The sequence below is a fragment of the Hemitrygon akajei genome, chromosome 9 (assembly GCF_048418815.1).
Source record: "Hemitrygon akajei chromosome 9, sHemAka1.3, whole genome shotgun sequence".
Lineage (NCBI taxonomy): Eukaryota > Metazoa > Chordata > Chondrichthyes > Myliobatiformes > Dasyatidae > Hemitrygon > Hemitrygon akajei.
In genome coordinates this window covers 73,653,161-73,676,425 of record NC_133132.1, presented here as the reverse complement: position 1 = coordinate 73,676,425, position 23,265 = coordinate 73,653,161, and the positions used below count along the sequence as shown (strand labels likewise).

The 23,265-nt window shown below is 40.6% G+C and overlaps 1 protein-coding gene across 6 annotated transcripts in view; it reads right to left on the bottom strand.

Annotated features, from left to right (window-relative positions):
• The window catches only part of sgk1 (serum/glucocorticoid regulated kinase 1), a 126,830-nt gene that overhangs the window by 17,929 nt on the left and 85,636 nt on the right, over window positions 1–23,265 (bottom strand). For all 6 annotated transcript variants that reach the window (XM_073056327.1, XM_073056328.1, XM_073056332.1 and 3 more), the window contains exon 3: window positions 4,624–4,696. In XM_073056327.1, coding sequence (XP_072912428.1) covers window positions 4,624–4,696 — 73 coding nt within the window. The remainder of the gene's footprint in view (window positions 1–4,623; window positions 4,697–23,265) is intronic.

The following is a 23,265-nucleotide window of genomic DNA, read 5'->3' as shown; positions in this document are numbered from 1 at the left end:
TTCTAAAAGGTAGTTTTCAAATCTCTTTCAAGTCCTTAAAAGTTTTTTTTCCTGTATATTCTGTAAAATCCTTAACTATCTCTAGTCTTTAAAATTTCTAACTCTTCTAGAAAGGCCAAGAATTCCAACCCCCAACTCGTATTTATTATTAATGGAGATGCAGTGTGGAATAGGCCCTACCAACCCTTTGAGCCATATTACCCAGCAACCCCTTAACCTAGTCATGGGGCAATTTACAATGACCAATTAACCAAGTCATGTCTTTGGACTGTGGGAAGAAACGGGACCGCTTGAAGAAAACCTATGCAATCCACAGGGGGGATGGATGGACTCCTTACAGATGACATTGGAACTGACCTCTGAACTCCGATGCCAAAATGTGTAATAGTGTCTCTCTAACCACTACGTTACCATCACTTTAATCTTCTATCTCATTCACATCCTGATCCCTGTAACCCTGGCCCTCTATCATATCGGATACTTGTTTGCAATTGTGAAAACCATAAAGTACCATGTCCTATCTTATTAACTTAAGCCTGTAACAACACTTCCATCTTTGGACTAGGCACATTAAAATATATGGACTCATGAATAATTTCAATAATTTCGAACAATGATTCTGCTATTCACATTTGCATTTCCTCTAGAAATTATTTTTGATGTCCGTGAATTACTTTCTTCATTAGATCCTTGATTTGCCCAGTTATCATCTACATTAATGTACACCACCAATCCTTTGGCCAATCAGTCTCTGCCATCTCTCAGCCTATGACTGGCCTTCCCTTTCATTCTCTCTGCTTCTAAATTACCTCCAACTATTTCCCATTCTGATACTAGGTCATTGACCTGCAGCATCGCTTTATTCCTCCAAACATGTTTTCTAACAAATCAAATATTTATTATTTTCATCTTCCATTTCAAATGTCCTGCATTAGCAATACTTTCCTCTGATATTGTTGAAAAGGAAGTTATGGTGAATTATTTGGGTAGGAATCCAGAGGCTACTCTTTCTCTAGTAGTTGCACTCTTGCCCAAAGCATATCCTCAAGAGAAATATGGAGTAACATTTCTTTTCATGTATTTTTCATCTCTGCAGTTGAGATCAAAACAAAATGATGTCACCATGTGATTGACATGACTAACAGTCCTGATTGCTAAGAACTTTCATTAAAACCACACCCACAATGAATTAATAACAACAACAATAATAATAATAATAATAATAATAATAATAATAATAACAACAACAGAAAAGTACCTCTTTTTAGCATGACAAATTTAAAATCCTGCTGCCCAAAACAATACAAATCCTCAGCTCAGAATCTTCTTTGCAAAATCTCCAATCTGATATTGCTGGTCGGCAAATATACTATGAAGCTTCAGATGAATTTATGTAATTGCTGGCAAAGATAACTGCACTGCCATAGCAACCAATAAATTTGTAAACAAGTACGCTCCCAAAATCATATAAATATTGCATGAAGATTTTGGTTTATTATAAAATGTATCTGGATTCTAACAGATCAAAGCTGCTACTTAAATCAGCAGTTGATTCACTTCAACTGTATCAATGGGGTTCCATTTCCTGAAGTGCATCCTTGCATAACTATATTTCAAAATACTGTATGATCTGGTCAAACTTGAAAGAAATTTATAATTCATGTAGTGCAAACGTGTCATTTCAAAACTACTCTTGATGATGCAAAGAGCAATTTTGACTCACAAAGTTCCATTCATGTTTTCACCTGTTTTATGCATTATTCTTGTCAGTCAAACATGTGTTATCAGAATAATGTGTACCCTATACACATAGTTGCATGTTAGAAACCATTTGTGGGACACATGCAATTACATTCACTCCAATGTCTTCCTTTAATAAAGCAGCAAAACCAAAATATCATAATTAAATAATGGAGATGCCACCTAAACATGCCAACATCTTAAAAATTAAAGATTAGATTTATTTGTAACATGCACATGAAAATATCGAAACAAACAGAAAAATGTGTCAATAACCAACATTGTCCGAGGATGTGCTGGGAGCAGCCTGCAAGTATCGCCATGCCTCCAGCACCACATAACCCTAACCTGCACGCCTTTGGAACATAGGAGGAAACCGGAGCACTCGGAGGAAACCCGCACAGTCATGGGTAGAATCTAGAAACTCCTTATGGACAGTGACAAGAATTGAACCTGTACTGCTGGTTCTGTAGGGTGTTACACTAACCGCTACAGTACTTTATCACAGGAAAACTCAAGCAAAGTCACAGTTGCTGTATAGCTTTGCAATAAAAAGGAACACATGGATGCAGAAGGTGGATAGGAGGCCCATGATAGAGTTAACATAAGAGATGGAAGAGGTGAAAAATTTGTCATGGAGATTGAGGGAGAATGAGTAGCACCGATAGATCCATATTGTCTGTATACTGTCTGACCATTACACGACAGTTTCTTTGTAGGCAAACAAAAATTGACAGAGGAGAATTGGAATGGTATAAATTTACCAGAACTTAATTACATATATACTTATATAGCTCCTAACAATAGATGATTTTAGTGACCCCTTGAACTACATTTTTAATTGCACACATTTGTCAGTGCCCAGGCCATAAGTACATCGAGGCAGTGTGAAGAGAAAGGATGTTGGTGGGTTGTAGATGGTCAGACCAAGTACACTGCAGAGCCACGTAGCAATATCTAGCATATTTACAGCCAGAGTTCTGCCTGCCTCAAGAATATCACTCTCCTTCAAAATTGTTCAAATATTTTCAGCGCTCTTACTCCTATCTTATACACACTTTTGGTGTTTGACATACATGTTATGAGAAACATTTCTCACTACTCATATATCCATGCTCTCATTATTTTGTATACCTTTTAGTGAAAGACCCCTTTGCTTTCTCCACTCCAAACAAAGAAAAGCAAACCCAGACAATCAAGCCTCTCCTTGTAACTGAAACATTCCATCTGAGGTAGCATCTTGGTAAATCTGCTCCGTGTGTTCCCAAGAGCATCAGACTATATCTTCTGTGTGTCATCTAGATATGCACACATCTCCAGCTATGGCCAAAGATTTATAAAGTTGTACCAGGATCTCCATGCTCTCGTATTCCATGCCTCAGACAGAGAAGGCCAATGTCCTATATCAATGTGTGCTTCCAACTTTAGGAATCTATGGATTTGCTCCTCAATACTCTCTAGAGTCCTACATTTCCTCAACTACGTCTTACCCTACTTGACCTGCCAAAATGCAACACCTCACACTTCTCAGGATTCAGTTCATGTGACCAACCTAATAGACGATCAATATGCATTCAGAACCAAAGAATATCCTTCCCATTATCAACACCACCAATTTGGGTGCCATCTGCAAATTTACTAATCAAACACTCATATCCCTGTTATTAATATACAGTGTACCCATAAGACAAATAGTAAGAGTCCCAGCACTGATCCCTGTGGTGGGACTGATAACAGTCTTTCAAGAATTGAAGCAGTTTGCTGCCTCATCCTCTGTCTCTGATTACCAAGTCAACTTTGGATCCAATATAGTCTAATCACCTCATATCTCAAAGATAAATTCATTTTGCAGTACTGGCAGAATCCTTGCTCCCTCTCAAAGACTGCTTAAGGGTTTGCAAAAACTTTTAACCTTTAGACTTTATAAAATTGGAGAAGGTTAGCTATGATTTATATCTCATTGTGAGATCAATAAACTAAAGGTTAATTAACCTTTATCCACATCACAATACACAGCAAGTAACAGAAGAAGGCTGTTCATCAGAAGAACGTGATGAGTGTTCATTTTCCAACTATTACATATGTGTAGTACAAGCAAGGCTGCTTATTTGCTCACTTGCCTTTTTTCTTTGGATATTGCTAAACAAAAACTGGCAGTTATGCTACAGCGAGAAGACATCAAGACTAATTTTTCAATTCTGAGGAATTATGGGTGAAACCTACTATACGATTTTGTCGATTGTTACAGCCACGATTTTGCAGCTCTGAATGATGCCCTCAGATAGTTCCAAGTTTACATACATGACATGAATGCCACCAATAGCAAATGCATTCTAATGATAATCCTGACTTTCACAAGGTAAACTTCCCTTGAAGCGGTGGCATGGACGTAGAGGGGTTTCATACATTGGAGGACAAAGGCAAATGTTTTAAAGAAGCAAAAAGGGTAGTGATGAAGGAAAATTCCAATTTTAGAGCTCAGCCAATTAGAAAAGGTTGAATCTTCACTGTACCAGATTCAGAACGGTCCAAAGGGGATAACTTCACTTGCCAATTCAATAGAAATGTTCCTACAACCTATGGACACACTTTCAAGGTCTCTTCATTTCATATTCTCAATATTTGTTGCTTATTATTTTATTTACGGTACTCTTTCTTTCTACTTTTATTGCACAGTTTGTCTTTTGCACATTGGTTGAATGTCCAAGTTGGTGTGGTCTTTCATGGATTCTATTATGGTTATTACTCTATTATGGATTTACTGAGTATACCTGCAAGAAAATGAATTTCAACGTTGTACATTGTGACATACCGTATATGTACTTCGATAATAAATTTACTTTGAACTTTAAGGGATGTCTGAATACTTAAGATAAACTGTACCTGGATCGCAGTTGTTTGTGTGGATTTTGTGAGAGGAATGTTTTTGGAGTTCACTTTGACATTGCTTCTTTGCCTGGAGTAATAAAAGTATCATTAGTTGTTATTTTGTACCATTTACCATTCAATAATCAAATTACAAATTATCAAGAAACAATCAGAAAAACTTCATGTCTTTCCAATTCGCTCCCACTATGTCCAGAACACAATGTCACACAACCAGTTTATTACCCATACAAAAGACTATATTCATTGGCCACTTTGTTAGGCACCTTCTTTAACCTAATAAAGTGGCCACAGAGTATGTTTGTGGTCTTTTGCTGCTGTAGCTTATCCACTTCAAAGTTTGACGTGTTGTGCATTCAGAAATACTTTCCTGCACACCGCTGTTGTATCGCGTGGTTACTTGAGTTACTGTTGCCTTCCTGTCAGCTTGACCCAGTCTGCCTATTCTCTTTTGACCTCTCTCATTAACAAAGTATTTTTGCCCATGGAACTACCACTCACTGGATATTTTTGTTTTGTTTCTTGCACCATTCTCTGTAAACTCTGTGTGTGGAAACACCAGGAGATCAGCAGTTTCTGAGATTCTCAAACTATCCCATCTGGTACCAATGATTTTTCTTCGGTCAAAGTCATTAAGTTCACATTTCTTTCCCATTCTGATGTTTGGTGTGACTACAACGGAATCTCTTCTCCTTGTTGTAAAGTTTAATGGTGGTTGGCAGACCAACATAAGATGCATTACCACCATCTACCGAGGTGGAGTGTGGAGTACCGACATGGTGGAGACCTACTTTAATTCCCTCCCCCAAAAAATCTCAAATAATATCACAAAGTCAAATACTCACTACATACATTATGATGGTAGTGATCTTAAGCAATTCGATGTTTGCTTTGCACCTCGTAGGATTGACATTCAAATAATACATGTCACACCATTTCTTGACAAGTACATTCCCTACAAATGCCTGTATAACGCATACTAATTCTGAACAAGGAATTATTTAACCTAGTATGGCCTGTCCATAAACATCGAAGTATAACTTCTTCCCACCTGTTATATCCATCTTCCTGTTGAGTTGCTATCATCCTCTGAATTCTATATAGATGCTATCCTTTCCTTTCCCAACTTCAATCAAATAGACTTTTTAATTATGGCTTTTACCTCCTCTTTATGCAAAGAGGCCAATTGAATTTACATCCTTAATTTTAAGTGATTGCTTGGCTTGAATGTCTGCCACCTCATTTCCCTCAAGCCCAACCTGGGTAGGGAACCATAAGAAATACATACCCAGGTCTAGACCCTGCAATCTCAACAGATGTTGCCCAATTTCTAGAAAAATGTCTGGCCTACAATTTCAAATACCTCCTTTAATAGGTGTCAAACAGAGAATGAATCAGAGAAGTACTTAATACTTCTTTGACCCGTTCTGAGGCTAAAATGATATCAACCATTTCAGACATGAATACTGATACTTTGATATTCTTTTCTTAACAGTCAACTGAAACTTTAGAACATAAAGAGAAACAGCTGAATGACCTGTCACTGGACCTTTTGAACCATCCGTATAAATACACAAGAAACCATAGCATCTGCCATAATATTTTCCATATTATGGCAGAACTACCTGCACCACTGATATACAATCAGTCTTCATCTTTTCTTGAAGGCCTAAATCAACAACAGGCTAAAGGAAAATCCATAGAGGAGTGTCAGAAGAGGATACACTGGGACCATATTCCATATTAAATAATCCAAGTTTGTGCCCATTCATTTCCCATCCACGCAAAAACTGAAGATCTTACGAATGAATTGCTCTCCGCACTCTACTAATGTTGCTAATATTGGATTGCCTACTTTATGTTCTCTTACATTAACCCAATAAGCTATTGCTAACTGTAACTGCTGTAGATATAAAGTTAATTCACCCACTTCTACCAGTAATGCCGAAATTGGGGATGATCTAATTGCACAAAGTAATCTCAATGCTTGAGCTTGAACCTTATCTAGGTGCTTTAAGACCACTGCTGAGGTTGACCCATAAACAACCCATCCATACTCAAATACAGATCTGGTTATTGCAATATGCATTTGTATAAGTGACCTCCTACTTGCACCCCCAGTCATACCCAGCTAAGTACCTGAGCACATTAAGGACTTTTTTTTATACTTTTCTGAAATTTTATTCACATGCACTTTCCGTGTTAGTCTCCTGTCCATCCACATAACTAAAAACTTTACCACTGACTCTTGTTTAAGAGAGTTACCATATAGTTTGAGATCAATTGTGGGTGTAACATTCCTTTTAGAAAAAAACAAATAACTTGAGTCTTTGCAGCAATCCCTGTGTCCATAAAACATCATAAGCTTTTTTAACATCAAAGAAAAATGCTAGCACTGATCCTTTATTAACTTGTATCTTATGAATATCAGATTCTAAACTTAAATCCGAATCCATGGTCATTATTCTCTCTTTACATAATCCAGATAGGAATACAACTAATTTTCTACAAAATAAGAAAGCCTTGCTATAACTATTCATTCCATTATCTTACATCCATGTGCTTAGTTAAATTGGTCGAAAACTGGATGGATCTGATTGACCCTTAACAGGTTTCAATATTGGATAAAAACTGCTGTCAGGAAGGAGAAAGTCGCCCTTCAACCCATATTATATTAAAAAATTCCAGAAACAGAAGTTTCAAATCCAATAACCGTGTAAGCATATTATAACAAATATCATCTTTATCAGGTGATATCTGACCAGCACTATAATAGTCCTTTAAGTTCAGATACCATAAACTTAATATCCAAGCAAGAACAGGAACATTCTCTTTACTCTGCAATCTGAGGATTGATGGTCAAAACTGTTTCTCCATAAAATCTCTCTACTTTTTTTAAATTGGCCAAACTGATATATGTTTTTGCTAATAATTCTGTTCTTTAGAGTTAATAACAGTTACCTTTTTCCCAATGTACAAAACCGCTAATGCATCAAGTTTTCGAACCCCCCCCCCAACTTCTGCTACCTGTCTCTCTTTTCCAACACTATTACAGTCCATTCTCTAATACACTTTCTTTTTCCTTCTCACTAACTTTCTCACTATAGTTTAAACTCTTCAATATTTTATGAAGACAAATAGGAGAGACACTGCCTAACTTTCTGAAAAGTTTTATTCCACATCTTCACAGCTCATTTACATTCATCTGTCCACCAGGGAATAGCTTTGCTTTTGTTGTCTCCTAACGATCTGGTAATTGCTTCCTTAGCTAATAGGTAGAGAACACAAGTTATTACTCAACTCAATATCCACCAAAACCAAATGGTCAGAAAACACACTTTCACATCAATCATCAAACACTTTCCAATCTGCCTTTTTTAAATTCCATCTGGAGATAACTGAACTTTGTGACTATGTCTGCATGCTTTTGTGCATTGAGTTGCTGCCACATGATTGGCATTTTGGCTATTGAGCAGGTGTACAGGTGTACCTAATAAAGTGGCCACTGATTGTATTTTTCAGTTCAAAATGGACTAACATGACAAGTGTATGGGATTTTTACTGAGGGAGAGGAAACTACTACAAAGGCCTACTTCTCCATTCCACCTTTTCCTGATGTCTTGGGACATACTGCTAATGAACTGACATGGTTTGGAAGCACCTGTATCACCACCAATGTTTGTAAGGGGTGGTCTTAGGGGAACTGAGTTCAATGTGGCCTGGTTTGATTTTTTCCACAAGAAAAGGCCAGATGGATGAGATTTGACTCATAGCTGAAAAATCAAACAATGAGCACAGCTGGTTGTCTTCATTAGCAGGAACCGTAGCTGATGCTTTGAGTGAGATCTGGAGTGTACACTAATATCTTTAACCTCTTGCTTAAGCGGTCTGAGGTATGCACCCACTTCACGCAGGCTTCATTTATACCGGTGACTAAGAAGAATGCGGTAACCTCCCTCAATGTCTCTCATCCAATCGCAGTTTCATCCACTGTGATGAAGTTCTTTGAGTGGTTGGCTGTTTGAACATTCCTATCTGAGAAACGACTTGGATCCTCTCCAATTTACCTACCAGCACAACGTCCAGAGCCGATGCCATCTCGTTCATTCTCCACTCAACCCTGGAACACCTGGACAGCAATGCTGCATGCATCAAGATGCACGTTATCAACGACAACTCAGCAATCAATACCATAATCCCCTCAAAACCAGTCAATAAGTTTCAAGACCTTGGCCTCAATACCTCCTTGTGTAATTGGATCCTGGATTTCCTCACTTGAGAACCTCAGTCAGTTCATATTGGCAAATTCACCTCCTCCAAAATGTCCATCAGCACAGGTGTACCACAGGCTAGCTCCAATTCCATATTTCTGCTTGCTGTCATATGCCGAATCAAAGATGGTGATGAATCAGCATGTAGGAGGGAGATGCAGATCTGGCTGAGCGGTGTCATATCAACAGCCTCTCAATGTCTGCAAGAACAAAGAGCTGATTATTGACCTCAGCAAGTGGAACTCGGAGGTCCAAGAGCCAGTCCTCATTGGGGATCAGAGATGGAGAAGGTTAACAACTTTAAGTTCCTCAGTGTCATCATTTCAAGGATCTGTCCTGGGCCCAGCATGCAAGTACAATTATGAAGAAAGCATGGATTCCTTCCTTCTGCCTCAGTTTCAGAAGTTCGAAGTAACTTCTACTTCTTTAGAAGTTTGCGATGATCGATATGTAAAATTTTGACAAACTTCTATAGCTGTGTGGGGAAAAGTAAATATAAAAGTAAATGATTGTGCATATGGCTCAGTCCATCATGGGTAAAGCCCGCCCCACCACTGAGCACGTCTGCACTGAGTGCTGTCATAGGAAAGCTGCATCCATCATCAAGGACATGCTCTCTTCTTGCTGATACCATCAGGAAGAAGGTATATCTGCCCCAGGACCCACACCACCAGTTTGAGGAACAATTATTACCCCTCAACCATCAGGCTCTTGAACAAGCCCCATCACTGAACTGTTCCCACAACTAATGGATTCACTTTCAAGGACTCTTCATTTCATGTTCTCAATATTTGTTAAATATTTAGTACTTCTTTTTCTTTTGTATTTGCACAGTTTGGAGTCTTTTGCACTCTGAGCGTTTGTCCATCCAGTCTTTCATTGATTCTATTAAGTTTCTTGAATTTACTGAGTATGCCCACAAGAAAATGAATCTCAGGGTTGTATATGGTGACGTATATATTTTGATAATAAATTTACTTTGAATTTTGAATTTTTTAAAATCAATTCTGCTCCATATAACAAGCAGCATTACATCTGCTCACTGAGTGAAAATGGGAGCATTAAAGAAATAAGCAACCCGGAGAGTTGTGTTAGAGAAGGTAGGACTGAATGATTTTAGTTCTCATCTGAATATTTTAACCACGGTTAATCACTGCAGGTCAGATGCTGAAAAAGACCAAAGCCTCAACAACTACACCTCAATAAAGACTAAAGTACTTTCATGACAGTGATATGATAGAGAAAGTTGTAAAAAGCCTTTAAGCATTTCAAAGAGTAATTTATTATCGAAGTATACAACTCTGAAATTCTTCTTCTCCAGATAGTCATGAAGCCAAGAAAGAACAGCAGCACAATCATCAATCCCCCAAATCCTTCCTCCCAGATCGATCCACAAACCCTGCACACAAAAAAAATGAGAAAGATAGGGCAAAAACACAATACAAAAAAACCCATAAGACTGAAAAAAGTCCACAATCCAAGTCCACATCCGAAATGCAGAAAACCTGGGCAACATTCTTCCTCTCATCTCACCAGAGATAAAAAGGCAGGCAGCCAGCGTTTCAGTCTCTCTCATCGCTTTAATAGATGACCAATGGAAGCTTCAATGGGTGAAGTGGAGTTAGACATTGGCCCACAGCCTTCTTGCCTGCATGCTGCCCCTGCCTCCTGGGATCCTCTTGGAGAGCACTGGAAAACCCAAACTATCTCCAAACTACAAATCACAACTCCAACAATTCCAGAATCACATTCAAGATGAAAAACAATTGTAAAAGACTTTAAAAAAGTGAAACACATGGTTTCATGATCTATCCAGAAGATGTCGACCGAAGGAGTGTTGTGCACAGGCATCATCTTTAATTCAATCAAATTAATTTGATTCGAAGAATTCTTTCTTTGGATTAATTTGGACTGGAATCTTTTACAGTAAATCTCTCATCTATTGATTTAAGTTGAATGCATGAAAACAGTTAACTTTTGGAAATACTACAGACAAGATATAAACTTTCATGTTGTTTTACAATATGGCTGTGTTTTAATTTAAAATATTCATTAAAGCTTCATTTATCTTGAGGACAACGATGCTTTGTGGAGAAGTTACTGACATTCGAATTTTAGCACAAAGGGATTTTATGTTATACTACCAATTACTACCATGGAATTTCTTACCTACCCCTAGACTTTGCAAATTTGAAATGATAGGAAGAGTAGTTTTCAATTTTTTTTGCTATTCTCATCATGTTGGCAGCTTATTCAAAATAACACCATTCATGGTTTGCATAGTGACACAAAATCCCAAGCCCGTCCATACATATTCCATACGAGTTTCTTCCAACTGCATTTGCAGGGATTCCTCAGTTCACAAAAAGGTTGACCTCCTAGAAATCATTTTCTTCTGTAAAGACTTGTAAACTGTGAATCTGATGCCCATTGGTTTGAATGTAACTCTTTTGGTTGTGTTCCAGAATGCAAGAATTGCCATCTAAAAAACCTAAGCATTTAAAAATATGCAAAAAAATTGAAAAAATAAGGTATCATTCTATTAACAATTCTAATTTAAGACAATGGAGTTGTATATAATGCACCTTTTCAGTGTATTCATCAAGCAACATACAAAATCCTGAGGGGTGGATGTGAGGAGTATGCTTTGCTTAAAGGAGAATCAACAAAGGTCATAGTTTAATACTAAAGGCTTCCCAGTTTAAGAAAAAATTGATACGTGAATCTTTGGAAATCTTGGAGGTCCTCTGTTGTTTGGGTTGACCATGGATGTTGCTTCCTAGCTGTGCCATCAAACAATATGTAATCCAGGGCAATATGATACGGAGAGCAAGCTGTTGCCCTTGCAACAAGCTCTCCCTCTCCACGCAGCTGATGATTCCAAATGAATGGCAAAGACAGATACAATTTGGCACCAGCAAGGTCGCAGGAGTTTCCAATTAGCATTGAAATCAACATAGGGTTGCTTTAGGGACTCTGGATGTTTTGTCAAGATTTACCCTCAAACCCTTCCCCATGAGTGGGGAATAGCTGCAAGGCAGCAGAGGTTTGAGATCAGCATCTTCCTTCTCCGAAATGAACTGCCAACTACAGCCGATGAGCCCCATCTTCACCACTATCCCACCTTTTCCCCTCTCCTGTCAGTAGAAATGGTTCAACCAGGCTTAATAGATAAGCCTCACACTGAGGCCTGGAGATGGATTTGGTTGTCAGAGGCTATTTGAAACTCATACCACTGGAAGCATTTAATCATAGTGGGAGCTTAGACTCACTACCTCCCCCAGCTCTGACAAATTTAAGGAATCCTATTCCTTAAAGAACAAAGGAAGCAGAGTCTACCTAAGGCCCTTTCTTGATAGGCAAGGGAGTGAACGGCAATTGTGGATAGGCAGGAGTGCAGAATTGAGATTGCAACCAGATCTGCCATGATCTTATGGAAAGGTTAGCAGACTCGTGCTCACAGTTGGTGATTCTGTATCTGCTTGTGCCTGTGAAATGTTGAGTGGTGGCTGAGGAGAGAGGTGAGTTGTCACCCGTGGTTGTTTCGTCATGCTGGTGGTTAACCTGAGCTTGATGAAGTCTGTGACACTGATGGTGTGGGTTCACCCATTGACTGCGCCTGGAGAGCTGATGAATGAACCCTCAGGAAGCTACTAAAGAAATCAGAGATACTGTATTCCGAAGCAATAAGCAATCTGCCGGAGGAATTCAGCAGGTCAAGCAGCATTTGTGGAAGGAAACAAACTATCAATGAGGAGTCTTGATGTAGGATCTGGACCTTAAATGTCAACAGCTCCTTTCTTCCCACAGATGCCACTTGACCTGCCAAGTTGTTGTTTCCAGAAGCTATTGATGGAAATCTGGAATTTTTTTTTTTCATTTGATAGAGCTCCTCACAGCGGAAGTATTTTCTGTCATACAACCACATCTAATGCTGTATTCCATATTTAGAATGCCATCTCTGAAGAAAGCAATTGTTTTGTTGGTGTAGAGAAAAACAGATCTAAAAGCAATTTCACAGTAAAGGTTCCTTATCAGTGGCTTCTCGTTCTTCTTGTGACCTCTGTTGTTTGGGCTCTTACAGAGACACACTTGCGAGCGTTGTGCCATGGGATTTCAGTAACTCAACTTCATTGAACCCAGCCTTATTTGGCAACTTGACAATAACTCCTTGGAGATTTCTCATGTTCATAAATTCACAGATGTCAGGCACAAACCCTGGCCATTAATTTTGTTATGCATCATTCACTGAAGTAGAATCATTCAGCACAGACACAAGACCTTCAGACACTTTGTCTGTGCCAGTCATCATGTACCTATTAATACTAATCCAGCACCTGGTCCCTTAAGGACTTGCCCGGTTAAAAAAAAGAGTTGCGCGTCTTTGAAACTCTATTCCTTAAAGGACAATAGAAACGGAGTCTACCTACGGCATGGAGGTGAAAAGAAATTGTGGATAGTCAGGAGTGCAGAATTGAGATTGCAGCTAGATCTGCCAGGGCCTTACAGAATGGCAGAGCAGAGACACAACTGGTGTTTTTGTATCTTCTTGTGTCTTTGAAAGTGGTGGCACGATGAAGTCGTGGTGGCCGAGGTGAGAGGCAGGGTTGTTACCCATGTCTGGTTCATCATGGTGGTGGTTCATCTGAGTTTCAGACAGTCTTTGACATTGATGATGAGGGTTTTCCCTTTGACGTGACCGGATGCTTGATGGCTGAGGCTTCAGGAAGCTACTAGAGACACAAGGGATGCATGCAGTAGCCTAACTACATAAAGACTTGTGCAGTTGCAGCATAACTTGCCAGCTCTTATGTTCTATACTTCAACTACCTTCAGAGATTGTTGTTCACCAAGGTCTGTCTGTTCCTCAGCTCTACATAGCATCCTATGGCATAGATTACATCATCACAAAAGGCACGGGCATTGTCTGTGGTTATCTCAGTGTTGCCACAGACTACATCAGTGTCTTTTGGGATGCTGCAAAGCAGTGACAAACCAACCACGTCTCCTAAACGGTAGGTTTGTCACTGCTACACAACAGGCCTCATTAAGTGCTGAAGGTATAAGTCCTTAATGTAGAGATAGCACCTTGGTTCATGGTTACAATGATGAAATATTAGGGGTCAAAACACTACTATATCAAGGTGCCATGTCAATGATGACTAAAGATCTATTTTCAAGATTATTAAAGATCTTGACAGCAGACGCTTACTCACAACAGGTCACTCCACTGTACTATTTATATTGTGCGATGGAGGGGAGAAGAACAAAACGTCATAATCATAGAAAGGTAGTGTTGTCACTGGGGCTTTTTTGCCCACCAGCGGCAGGATGGCCTTTCAATGTTTTTTTTTAGAGCCTTTGAACTCTCTGAGTGTTCGATCAGGACAGTTGGATGACTTGGAGCAGTTTTCTCGTCCATCAAGATCAGTGTGCAGGAGGGTATGCCCTTCCAAAGGAATACAGTCTCATCAACACTTAGAAATTTTATGGGAGAATATTTACTTTCTTTGAGAATACACTCAGCTGCTGGGGATAATTTTCTACCAGCTTCCTTTTCCAGCAGGATGAATATCATGTGGCCAGACATGTTTTAAGAAGGCTATCAGCTGGACAAGACTGACCCAGAACATATCAGAAAGCTCATCACTAGGAAATCTGCAGATGCTGGAAATTCAAGCAATACACATAAAATGCTGGTGAAACGCAGCAGGCCAGGCAGCATCTATAGGGAGAAGCGCTGTCGATGTTTCGGGCTGAGACCCTTCGTCAGGACTTCGACCCTCCTGACGAAGGGTCTCGGCCCGAAACGACGACAGCACTTCTCAGAAAGCTCATCATCCCTCTCATGTTCTCGCATTATTTGCCATCACCACCTCAATTTTTTCTGGATCATCATCAAACTCAGGGAAATGCTGTACATGTTTTATAAGCCATCCACGACTGGCCTTGAATGTATCAGAAGGCCCATCATCCCTTTAATGTTCTCCCTCAACTTGCTGTCACTATCTCGATTTCTCCTGGATTATTATCAAACTCAGGCAAATGCTGTTAATTCTGATCTAACTAAACTCTTAAATAATCCATTTCCTGCATTTCTGTCCTTTGCAAGATGTATTTATTGGGGTAACACTTTGATGATGAACTTTTATTTTTCATCTGCTTTATTAAGGACTATTCAGATCTTTGAGTACTGATGTCTGACAAACCCCCATCTGTTTGACAAGTGTTAGCTATGTGCAGCTTAGTTTTCATGCCCATAGCTTGCTATGATTCCTTCGGGGAGAACAGCTGGGGAAGTTTGAAGTTGTCTTGCACAGAATCCCAATAACAAGTGGCGGTCTCTAAGCACAAAGCACTGTGGGAGAAGAAATGCAATATACTTCGCGCAGAACAAAATGCTTTCCACCAAAGTGAAGAGAGCTTCAGAAATTAAGGAAATTTATCCAAAAAATTCAATGACATTATCGTGACAAACGTTGGTATTCTGAGCAGTACCTGCAGCTCTTCGCAGTGGGTCAGCGGCTGATTGTTCACAGTTTCCGGAGGAGTGTTTCCTCCTTTCCAAGCTGGCTAAAGGGAAACTTGCATGCACAAGGAAAGTTTTATTTGCTTTAGCCGCATTCACCGCAAAAAAAGTAATTTGCTTTAATTGGTGTAGAAAGACAGATGTAGAAAGACAGGACTTAACTCATGTAATTAATAGCCCTTCCACCTACTCTGGTTTTGACCTTATTATATATTTTCTTTTGCTGACATAATCTTCCACATCCTGTTTGGCAGTTAACACAGGGTCATATTATTGGAATGAAAACACATTCACCCTTTTCTCAGAAACCCCGGAGACTGAGAAACTACCCGCCCACACAGAATCCTCAGCAGGTCTGAAGGGTTCAATTTAATAGTCGCTGGAAACAGATGTAGGGATCAGGACACATAATTTACTCATGCCAGTTACTTCCGATGTCCACATCTTTGTGCTGCCTGCCTGTTTTAATGATGTCAGCATGCAGTTGCTGCTAACCACGCTGTACTTGGCTGCGTGCCTCAGTAACAGGCCGAAATTGTGAGCAGCCAGCACCATTTAAAACCAGCCTCTTCTATGAAAGGCAAGCCCTGAGGCAACCACAAGTGCTGGCAGATACTGTAGAACCCAAACTGACTTGGGAGGCACCAAAGAGTGGTTGAAGCTGAGAGAGAAGCTGCGGCTGGTGGCTGGGTGAGGGACTGGAGAACTTGGTGAAGGTAGTGAAGTGGAAGTGGTCTGCATTCTCTCAAGGAACCCTCTGGCTAAACTGGTTAAGATTGTGAAAACAGTGAGACGGACAGCTGTGCCAGCTAGTCCTGGGAGTCCAGGTCTGGTGTGCATGCTCAGTGTTAGCCTATGAAACTATAAGACATAGGAACAGAACTAGACCATTCTGCCCAATGAATCTGTCCACTATTCCATCATAGCTGAGATTTATTATCTCTCTCAACCCCATTTTCCTGCCATCTCCCCTCAACCGTTGACACTGTCACTAATCAACAACCTATTAACCTCCACTTTAAATATACACAGCTGCCTCTGGCAAAGAATTCCATGGATTCACTTTCCTCTGGCTAAAGAAATTCCTCCTCGTCTCTGTTCTGAAGGGACGTCATTGTACTCTGAGGCTGTGCCCTCTGGTCCTTGACTTCTCCATTAGAGGACGTACCCTCTTCACGTCCACTCTGTCTAGCCTATTCAATGAGATCTCCAGGTGTCACCAGGTGTACCACCAACCTAGGCAGTGCTCAATGCCTCCCTCCCTGGTGTCAAATATGGAAAAGTGCAACATAGTCCTCTCCTAAATGTACACAGTTTTGTTCTGAAACTGCAGCCCATACTTTCTCGCATGGGAGGCATCAGTAACTCCATTATAGCACACCTGCAGGCTCAGGAGGAACGGAGGATCTGATATTTGAAGACTTTGCTGCACAGGAAGGTCAGTGTTGTGCAGTGGAAGCTTAGACAATCGTTTTGCAAGTTCAATTGGCTGCCAAGAACAGTTACAATACTCTTATGACTGCTCTGGATATTGAATCTGAAAGGGGGTTTTTGTAGGCTGCCAGAGTGGTCCAGAAATGCACCCAGTAGATGACCAAGATTGTTGATACCTTTAACACCTCAGGACAGGCTAATGGTAGTAGGGAGCATGAATCTGTCGTCACCTCTCAAGATAACAGATAGCATTCCTGCCACTCAATCAGCACCTGTGACATTGCCTATCAATCAGCCAACACAGCCATCTGCTGCTTACAAGCTTAGAGCAACTTTTACAGTCAATCCTCCTGAAGGTCAACAACTTTCCAAAGGCCAGTTAAAAAAACACTTGTCAATAATCCTTTTAGATAAACTGAGTGGTGTGATAAGCAGGGGTGACCATCTTTTAAATAAGATGAGTCTGTGTTATTTAAATAAAACAGTGACATAGCTTGATCAATAGTTTTTGATCTTTGGGAACACAGGTGACTACAGATGCTGGAGTCGGGAGCTACAAACAATCTGAATGAACTCAGCTTCTATGGAGGAAAAAGGACGAAGTTTCAGGTCTAGCTACTGGGTCAGTTCTGAGAGTGCAGAGGGAAGGTAACTAGACCAGAGCGTAGAGGACACATGGTGAGACAGGGTGATAGGTGGACCAAGAAGGAGGTGAAGGATAATGGGCAGGTGGAGCCAAGTGGATGAGGAGGAAGGGTGAAATTGGGAGACAGAGCCAAGTGGCAGACAAAGAAAACAAAAGGTAGGTTGAGCCAGATGAGATGAGGGGAGGCTGAAGGTGGAGGTAGCTTAGAGGGTTGCAAAGTTTGTTTTCCAGTGACAGGTAATGGTTGTCCCTGTTATGAATTAATTACACAGGAGAGACTCACTACAAGGCATTAAAAGAGATCCAGACAGCAATATCTAAGTACTAAGTTTTCTTTACAAATGAAAGTTTATTTTGCCGACTCTGTTGAGAATGTTTAAAGCAGTTAGTGTAGGGGCTTTTCCTCCCTCTGCTCAGCTTGAGTGAAGGAGTGGTTCCTCCAAATTCAAGGAGCCCTGCCATCTTTGTCCTGTCTCAAACCCCTGCCACCGCAGTGGATTCAGTGTCACAAGCAGGATTCTGTGTGAGATACATTATAATTGTCACAGGCTTCACTTGGAGAAACCTCCAGTGTTCTCTCATTTTATGTGTGTGTACATGTAGAAATTCCAAAGTTGCAGCCAGTTGCTAAGGCTATTGTCCTGATTCAAGATAGTTTACTGTCACTCTTCTTCACTGTGTAAAGGAGAACAAAAAAATTGCTACTCTGGATCTGATGCAGTATAAAAAAGCATAAAAACACAATAAATATAAATATAAGAGCATTCCTACAAAACACAATGTACAAGTAACTGTTGTCTACCGCCATTTATACATAAGATTAGCTTATATACACAGACTAATAGTATGTACGGTATAGAAAGTGGGATGTAGTGCTGGTGGGATGGTAGAGTGGGTTAAAGGATGGAGTTGCTGATCAGCCTGATGGCTTGAGGGAGGTAACTGGCCTCGAGACCAGTGGTCCTGGCCTAGATGCTGCATAGCCTCTTCCCTGATGTGATTTTGAGAAATAGTCCATAAACAGGGTGGCTGGGATCCTTCATGATATACATGGCATTATTGCAGCACCTCTCTGTATATATCTCCGTGATGGCGAGTGGCCAGTCCCGTTGATACACAGGGTAGTTTTAACTACCTGTTGTAGGGCTCTCCTGTCTGCCAAGTGCAGTTTCCATTCCATGTAAACAATTAGGTTAGGCCTGGCTCAGAAACAGTGTTTTCTTTGGGAATGGCTTGAAGGACTAAGATCGGTTGAAGTTAATTTAGATTTATGTTTAATTTTATGTGTATTTATATACTTTGATTTTTAACTTTTTTTAAAATAAATTTGAATACTTATACTATTTTGGCAGGTTTGACTCATCCGGCTGAGCCAGCAGCATGGCTCGGCAGACAGTCCAAGATCTCCCTTGGACTTGTTCAGGTCCCACGCATAATGGACTTCCTTTTTACAGAAAGCTTTACCTCGGCCAGTGGAACTGGATCCAGACTGTAAGAGAGAGTTAAAGGTGAAACCTCGTATCAGCAATCAATATGGAAGCTCACGCTGACCACAAGGTATGGCCCAAGAGAGTCTCCAGAGCTAAAGCAGAGCCAGGAAACATCAGGGAAGGATTGCAAGGGGGTCTACATAGGTTCGTTAGGACTCCCTAGACCAAACAGGCATGGGAGGTCAGCCTGATGGAAGGAGATGCTGAAGAATATTCAGCTGTGCAAGGTTAAGGATCACTGAGACTTAAAAGTCAAGCGGGCAGTATGCATTGACATGATCAGTGTACTCTGTATCCTTCCTGTTATATGGAGTACACCTGAGCCAATAGCCTCTCCAGTAGGTCAGCTGGAGTAACTCATCCAACAAAAGCATGCCACATTAGAGCTAATTAAGCATCCAAGCAGACTATTCGGCTAAATGCTTCATGATGCTGAGATGCATCCTAGGATAGGCTGGGACAATTCATCAGTGAAGTGACCCGGGGTCATCGGGTCTTTCAACATCAGACACCCTCGCCCAGGCGACCCAGCCAGGGTTGATCAGACTCTGGCTTGTGTCCCAGCAGCACTGGTCCATGGGTTTCACCTCTTAATCCATAGCCATCTGGAGACATGCTCAGCAGCCTCTGTGACTGTCCTGATGGCTTTTCCATTCACAGCCACCGTAGGCTCTACAGAGCAAGCGCCCAACAACACCTCTCATTAAGGCCATGTTTTGTACGCACATTTTGTGTTTGGCTAATTGGCACCTGATCTTTCTGTCCTATCTCACACACACACGCCCTAATGATATAAAATAGATGGGAATGTACAATTATGAATAAGATATTCAAATATGTCGTTATTTTACCTTTACTCTAAAAACACTCAGGTAAATAAATAAGAAATAAACTGAAGTACTCTATAACAGAAACCAAAGTTTGGGCCCCTTATCTTAGAAAGGATATGCTGAAACTGGAGTGGGTTCAAAGGAGATAAAAATGATTCCAGGTTTGAACAACTTGTCATATGAAGGACGTTTTATGGTTCTGGGCCTGAATTCACCAGAATTTAGAAGAATGATGGGTGACGTCATTGAAACCTATCGAATGGTGAAAGGCCTTGACAGAGTGGATGTGGAAAGGATGTTTCCTGTGGTGGGAGATTCCAAGACCAGAGGACTCAGCCGCAGAAATAGAGGGGTGTCCTTTTAGAATGGAGATGAGGAGGAATTTCTTTAGCCAGAGAGTGGTGGATCTGTGGAATTCATTGCCATGGGCAGCTGTGGAGGCCAAATCGTTATGTATATTTAAGGCAGAGATTGACAGATTCTTGATTGGTCAGGGCATGAAGGGATACAGGGAGAAGGCATGAGTTTGGAGCTGAGAGGAAAGTCGGATCAGCCATGATGAAATGGCGAAGCAGGCTTGATGGGCCAAATGGTCTAATTCTTCTCCTATATCTTACGGTCTTAGTGATTAAAGAAGTTTATTGTAGATGATTATATATCAATTGTGTTATGAAACCTAGAACGTTATTTGAATTGAAATCTGAGTGAGAATATTTGTAGGGGCTGATTTTGACAAATTAAATGAAACAATTTAAAGTGACTTCTAAATAGAAAGACTCAGCTTGTGTTTAGGAGGTGTGGGGTTTTAGCTGCCTGACCTGCTGTATATCTCCTATGTACAATACTACCAAAATCTTTAGACGCTGTCCAAAATAAATAATTACTGAACTAGTAAAGAATAGACCGAATGTTCTCCTGTAAAGCAGGGACAATGAATAAGCGTACAGGCTGTTTCCTCACCAGGTACATTGAGACACAGATGCACTTACCTGCAACTTGGCAGGTGGTTCAGGGCTTGCCAATTTATACTGCTAAAATCTACAGCTCCACATTTTGCCAAAATCTGCTTATCAGCTTAGGTAACATCATTGATCTGTTCAACATCTACAGTATGTGCATGTGTATAGATTTTTATTCAGGGGTAATTAAATAATTGAAAAGCTGAAATTTGGAAAGCTGCTCTTCAGTCTCTGTTGCCCTCCTTTCGCTGCATAGCAGAACTTGTTTTCCAAAGCCAAAACAGGACGATGCTGGAACACTGAAATAGGCCCCCTTTTGCAGGTTTCCAGCATCTTGATTTTTATTTACATTGGTTATTTTCTTTTTTTTTCTTAGTCATGCAGTTAAGCAAAATCTGTAAATAATGCATGAAACTTTAGAATGAATGCCTGGATGTGTTACCAATACATTAGGAATACCGAATTCCTACCACTTCTGTAAAACTGTCCTTTAAGTTAAGGGAATGGAGGCCGATTCAGACTGAAGTCAGTAAAATGGAACTATAGTGTGCACAGTACAATGAGTACAGAATTACTGTATTATCAATCTAAACCAAACTACAGTAGCTTAAACTCAAAGTTTCAGCAGAGCATTTACAGCAGGATCCTAGAAGGGATACTATTGGTTCCAAACCTCTACAATCATGTCATCCGCAAGAGATGACTAAGTGTTGTGAGCAGTGGGATCTGTGTGTCATTGTGATGGTGCATGTGATGTGTCATGGAAACTGGGATGGAGTGGAAAATTGACAACAGCTGCTCTTGCTTAGTTTGACTTCTGAGTATTTCAAATGACAAAGTCTTAATTGGGACTGTTGACATACGACACAGTAGAGAGATGGAGAACAAGAGCAGAGACATTTTTGTTTTTTCTATACTTCCTCTAAGGCAAAACCTAACAGTGTTACTGGATGTGATGCTTCACTCCACAACAAACTCAAGAAAATGTATGCAGACTCTGAAAGGGAGAATAAAACTATACTTGTGCAAATCCCTCTGAGCATCTGGTGACCCTGAGACCTCTGTCTTAGAGGCTGACATCAGAACACCAATTCAAGAGGATAAATTCTCGCAAGGTATCAGACCCCGATCGATGATGTGCTTAAAACTTGTGCTGACCAACTGGCTGGATTATTCAAGTACACCATCAATCTCTTACTGCTGCAGCTGGAGATTCCCGCCTACTTCAAAAGGGCAGTAATCAATACTGGTGCCCATGAAGAGCAGGGTGAGCTGTCTCAATGACTACCACTGGGTAGCACTCACTGAGAAGAGCTTCGAGAGTTTAGGGTCATAGCTGGATTTAACTCCTGCCTGAACGAGGAATTCAATCCCCTGTAATTTGCCCACTGCCACATCTACTGTGGATGCAGTCTCACTGGATCTCCAATAGGCTTTGGAGCACCTGGACAACAGCAATACCTATGTTAGGCTGCTGTTTATCAACTACAGCTCGATATTCAATATCATCAGCACTAATCAACAAGTTCTCAAACCCTGAGCCTCTGTACCTGCCTGTGCAAACAGGATCCTTCACTTCAACATAGGCCTACCTAAGGACACGTACTTAGTTCACTGCTCTACTCATAACTAAGCACTGATAAAAGACTATCTATGAATTTGCGGATGACACGACTGTTGTTGGCAGAGTCTCATTGCAGTGATGAGGCTAACAGGAGTGAAATAGATTGGGAGGTTTTCATTGAGATGCACAATGTCAGCAATACAAATGCATTGAGGAAGGGAGAGTCGGGGGAACACACACCAGTCCTCACTGAGGGTCAGCAGTGGAAAGGTAGAGTAGTTTCACGATCTAGGGCATCATTACCCCAGAGGATCTATCCTAGGCCCAACGCATTGCTGGAGTTATGATGAAGGCATGCCAGCGACTTCACTTCATTAGGAATTTGAGGAGATTTGGTGTGTCACCAAAGACTCTTTCAAATTTCTACATATTGGAGAGCATTCTGACTGTCTGCATCACTGCCTGGAATGGAGGTTGCAATGCACAGGATCCAAAGAAGCCGCAGAAGGTTGAAAAGTCAGCCAGCTCCGTCATGAGCACAACTGTTCCTGCCATCAAGGGCATCTTCAAGAGGCTGTGCCTCAAGGACGCAGCATCCATCATTAAAGACCCTCACCATCCTTCACATGACCTCTTTGTGTGACGACCATCAGAAGGGACAGGAGCCTGAACACCTGTATTCAACACCTTCCTGCTCTCTGCCATCAGATTTCTGAATAGGCATTAACTCCTTTGCACTATTTATCTATTTATCGTGATTTTTATGTATCGCACTGTGTTGCTGCCATAAAACAACAAATTTCACAATGTATGTCAGTGATTTTTAAAAAAATCTGATTCTGTAGTAAGGCAATGTACAAAATCAGCCATGAAGATGTCTCATATATTGCCATTACACTTCCCATTGTCTGCATCT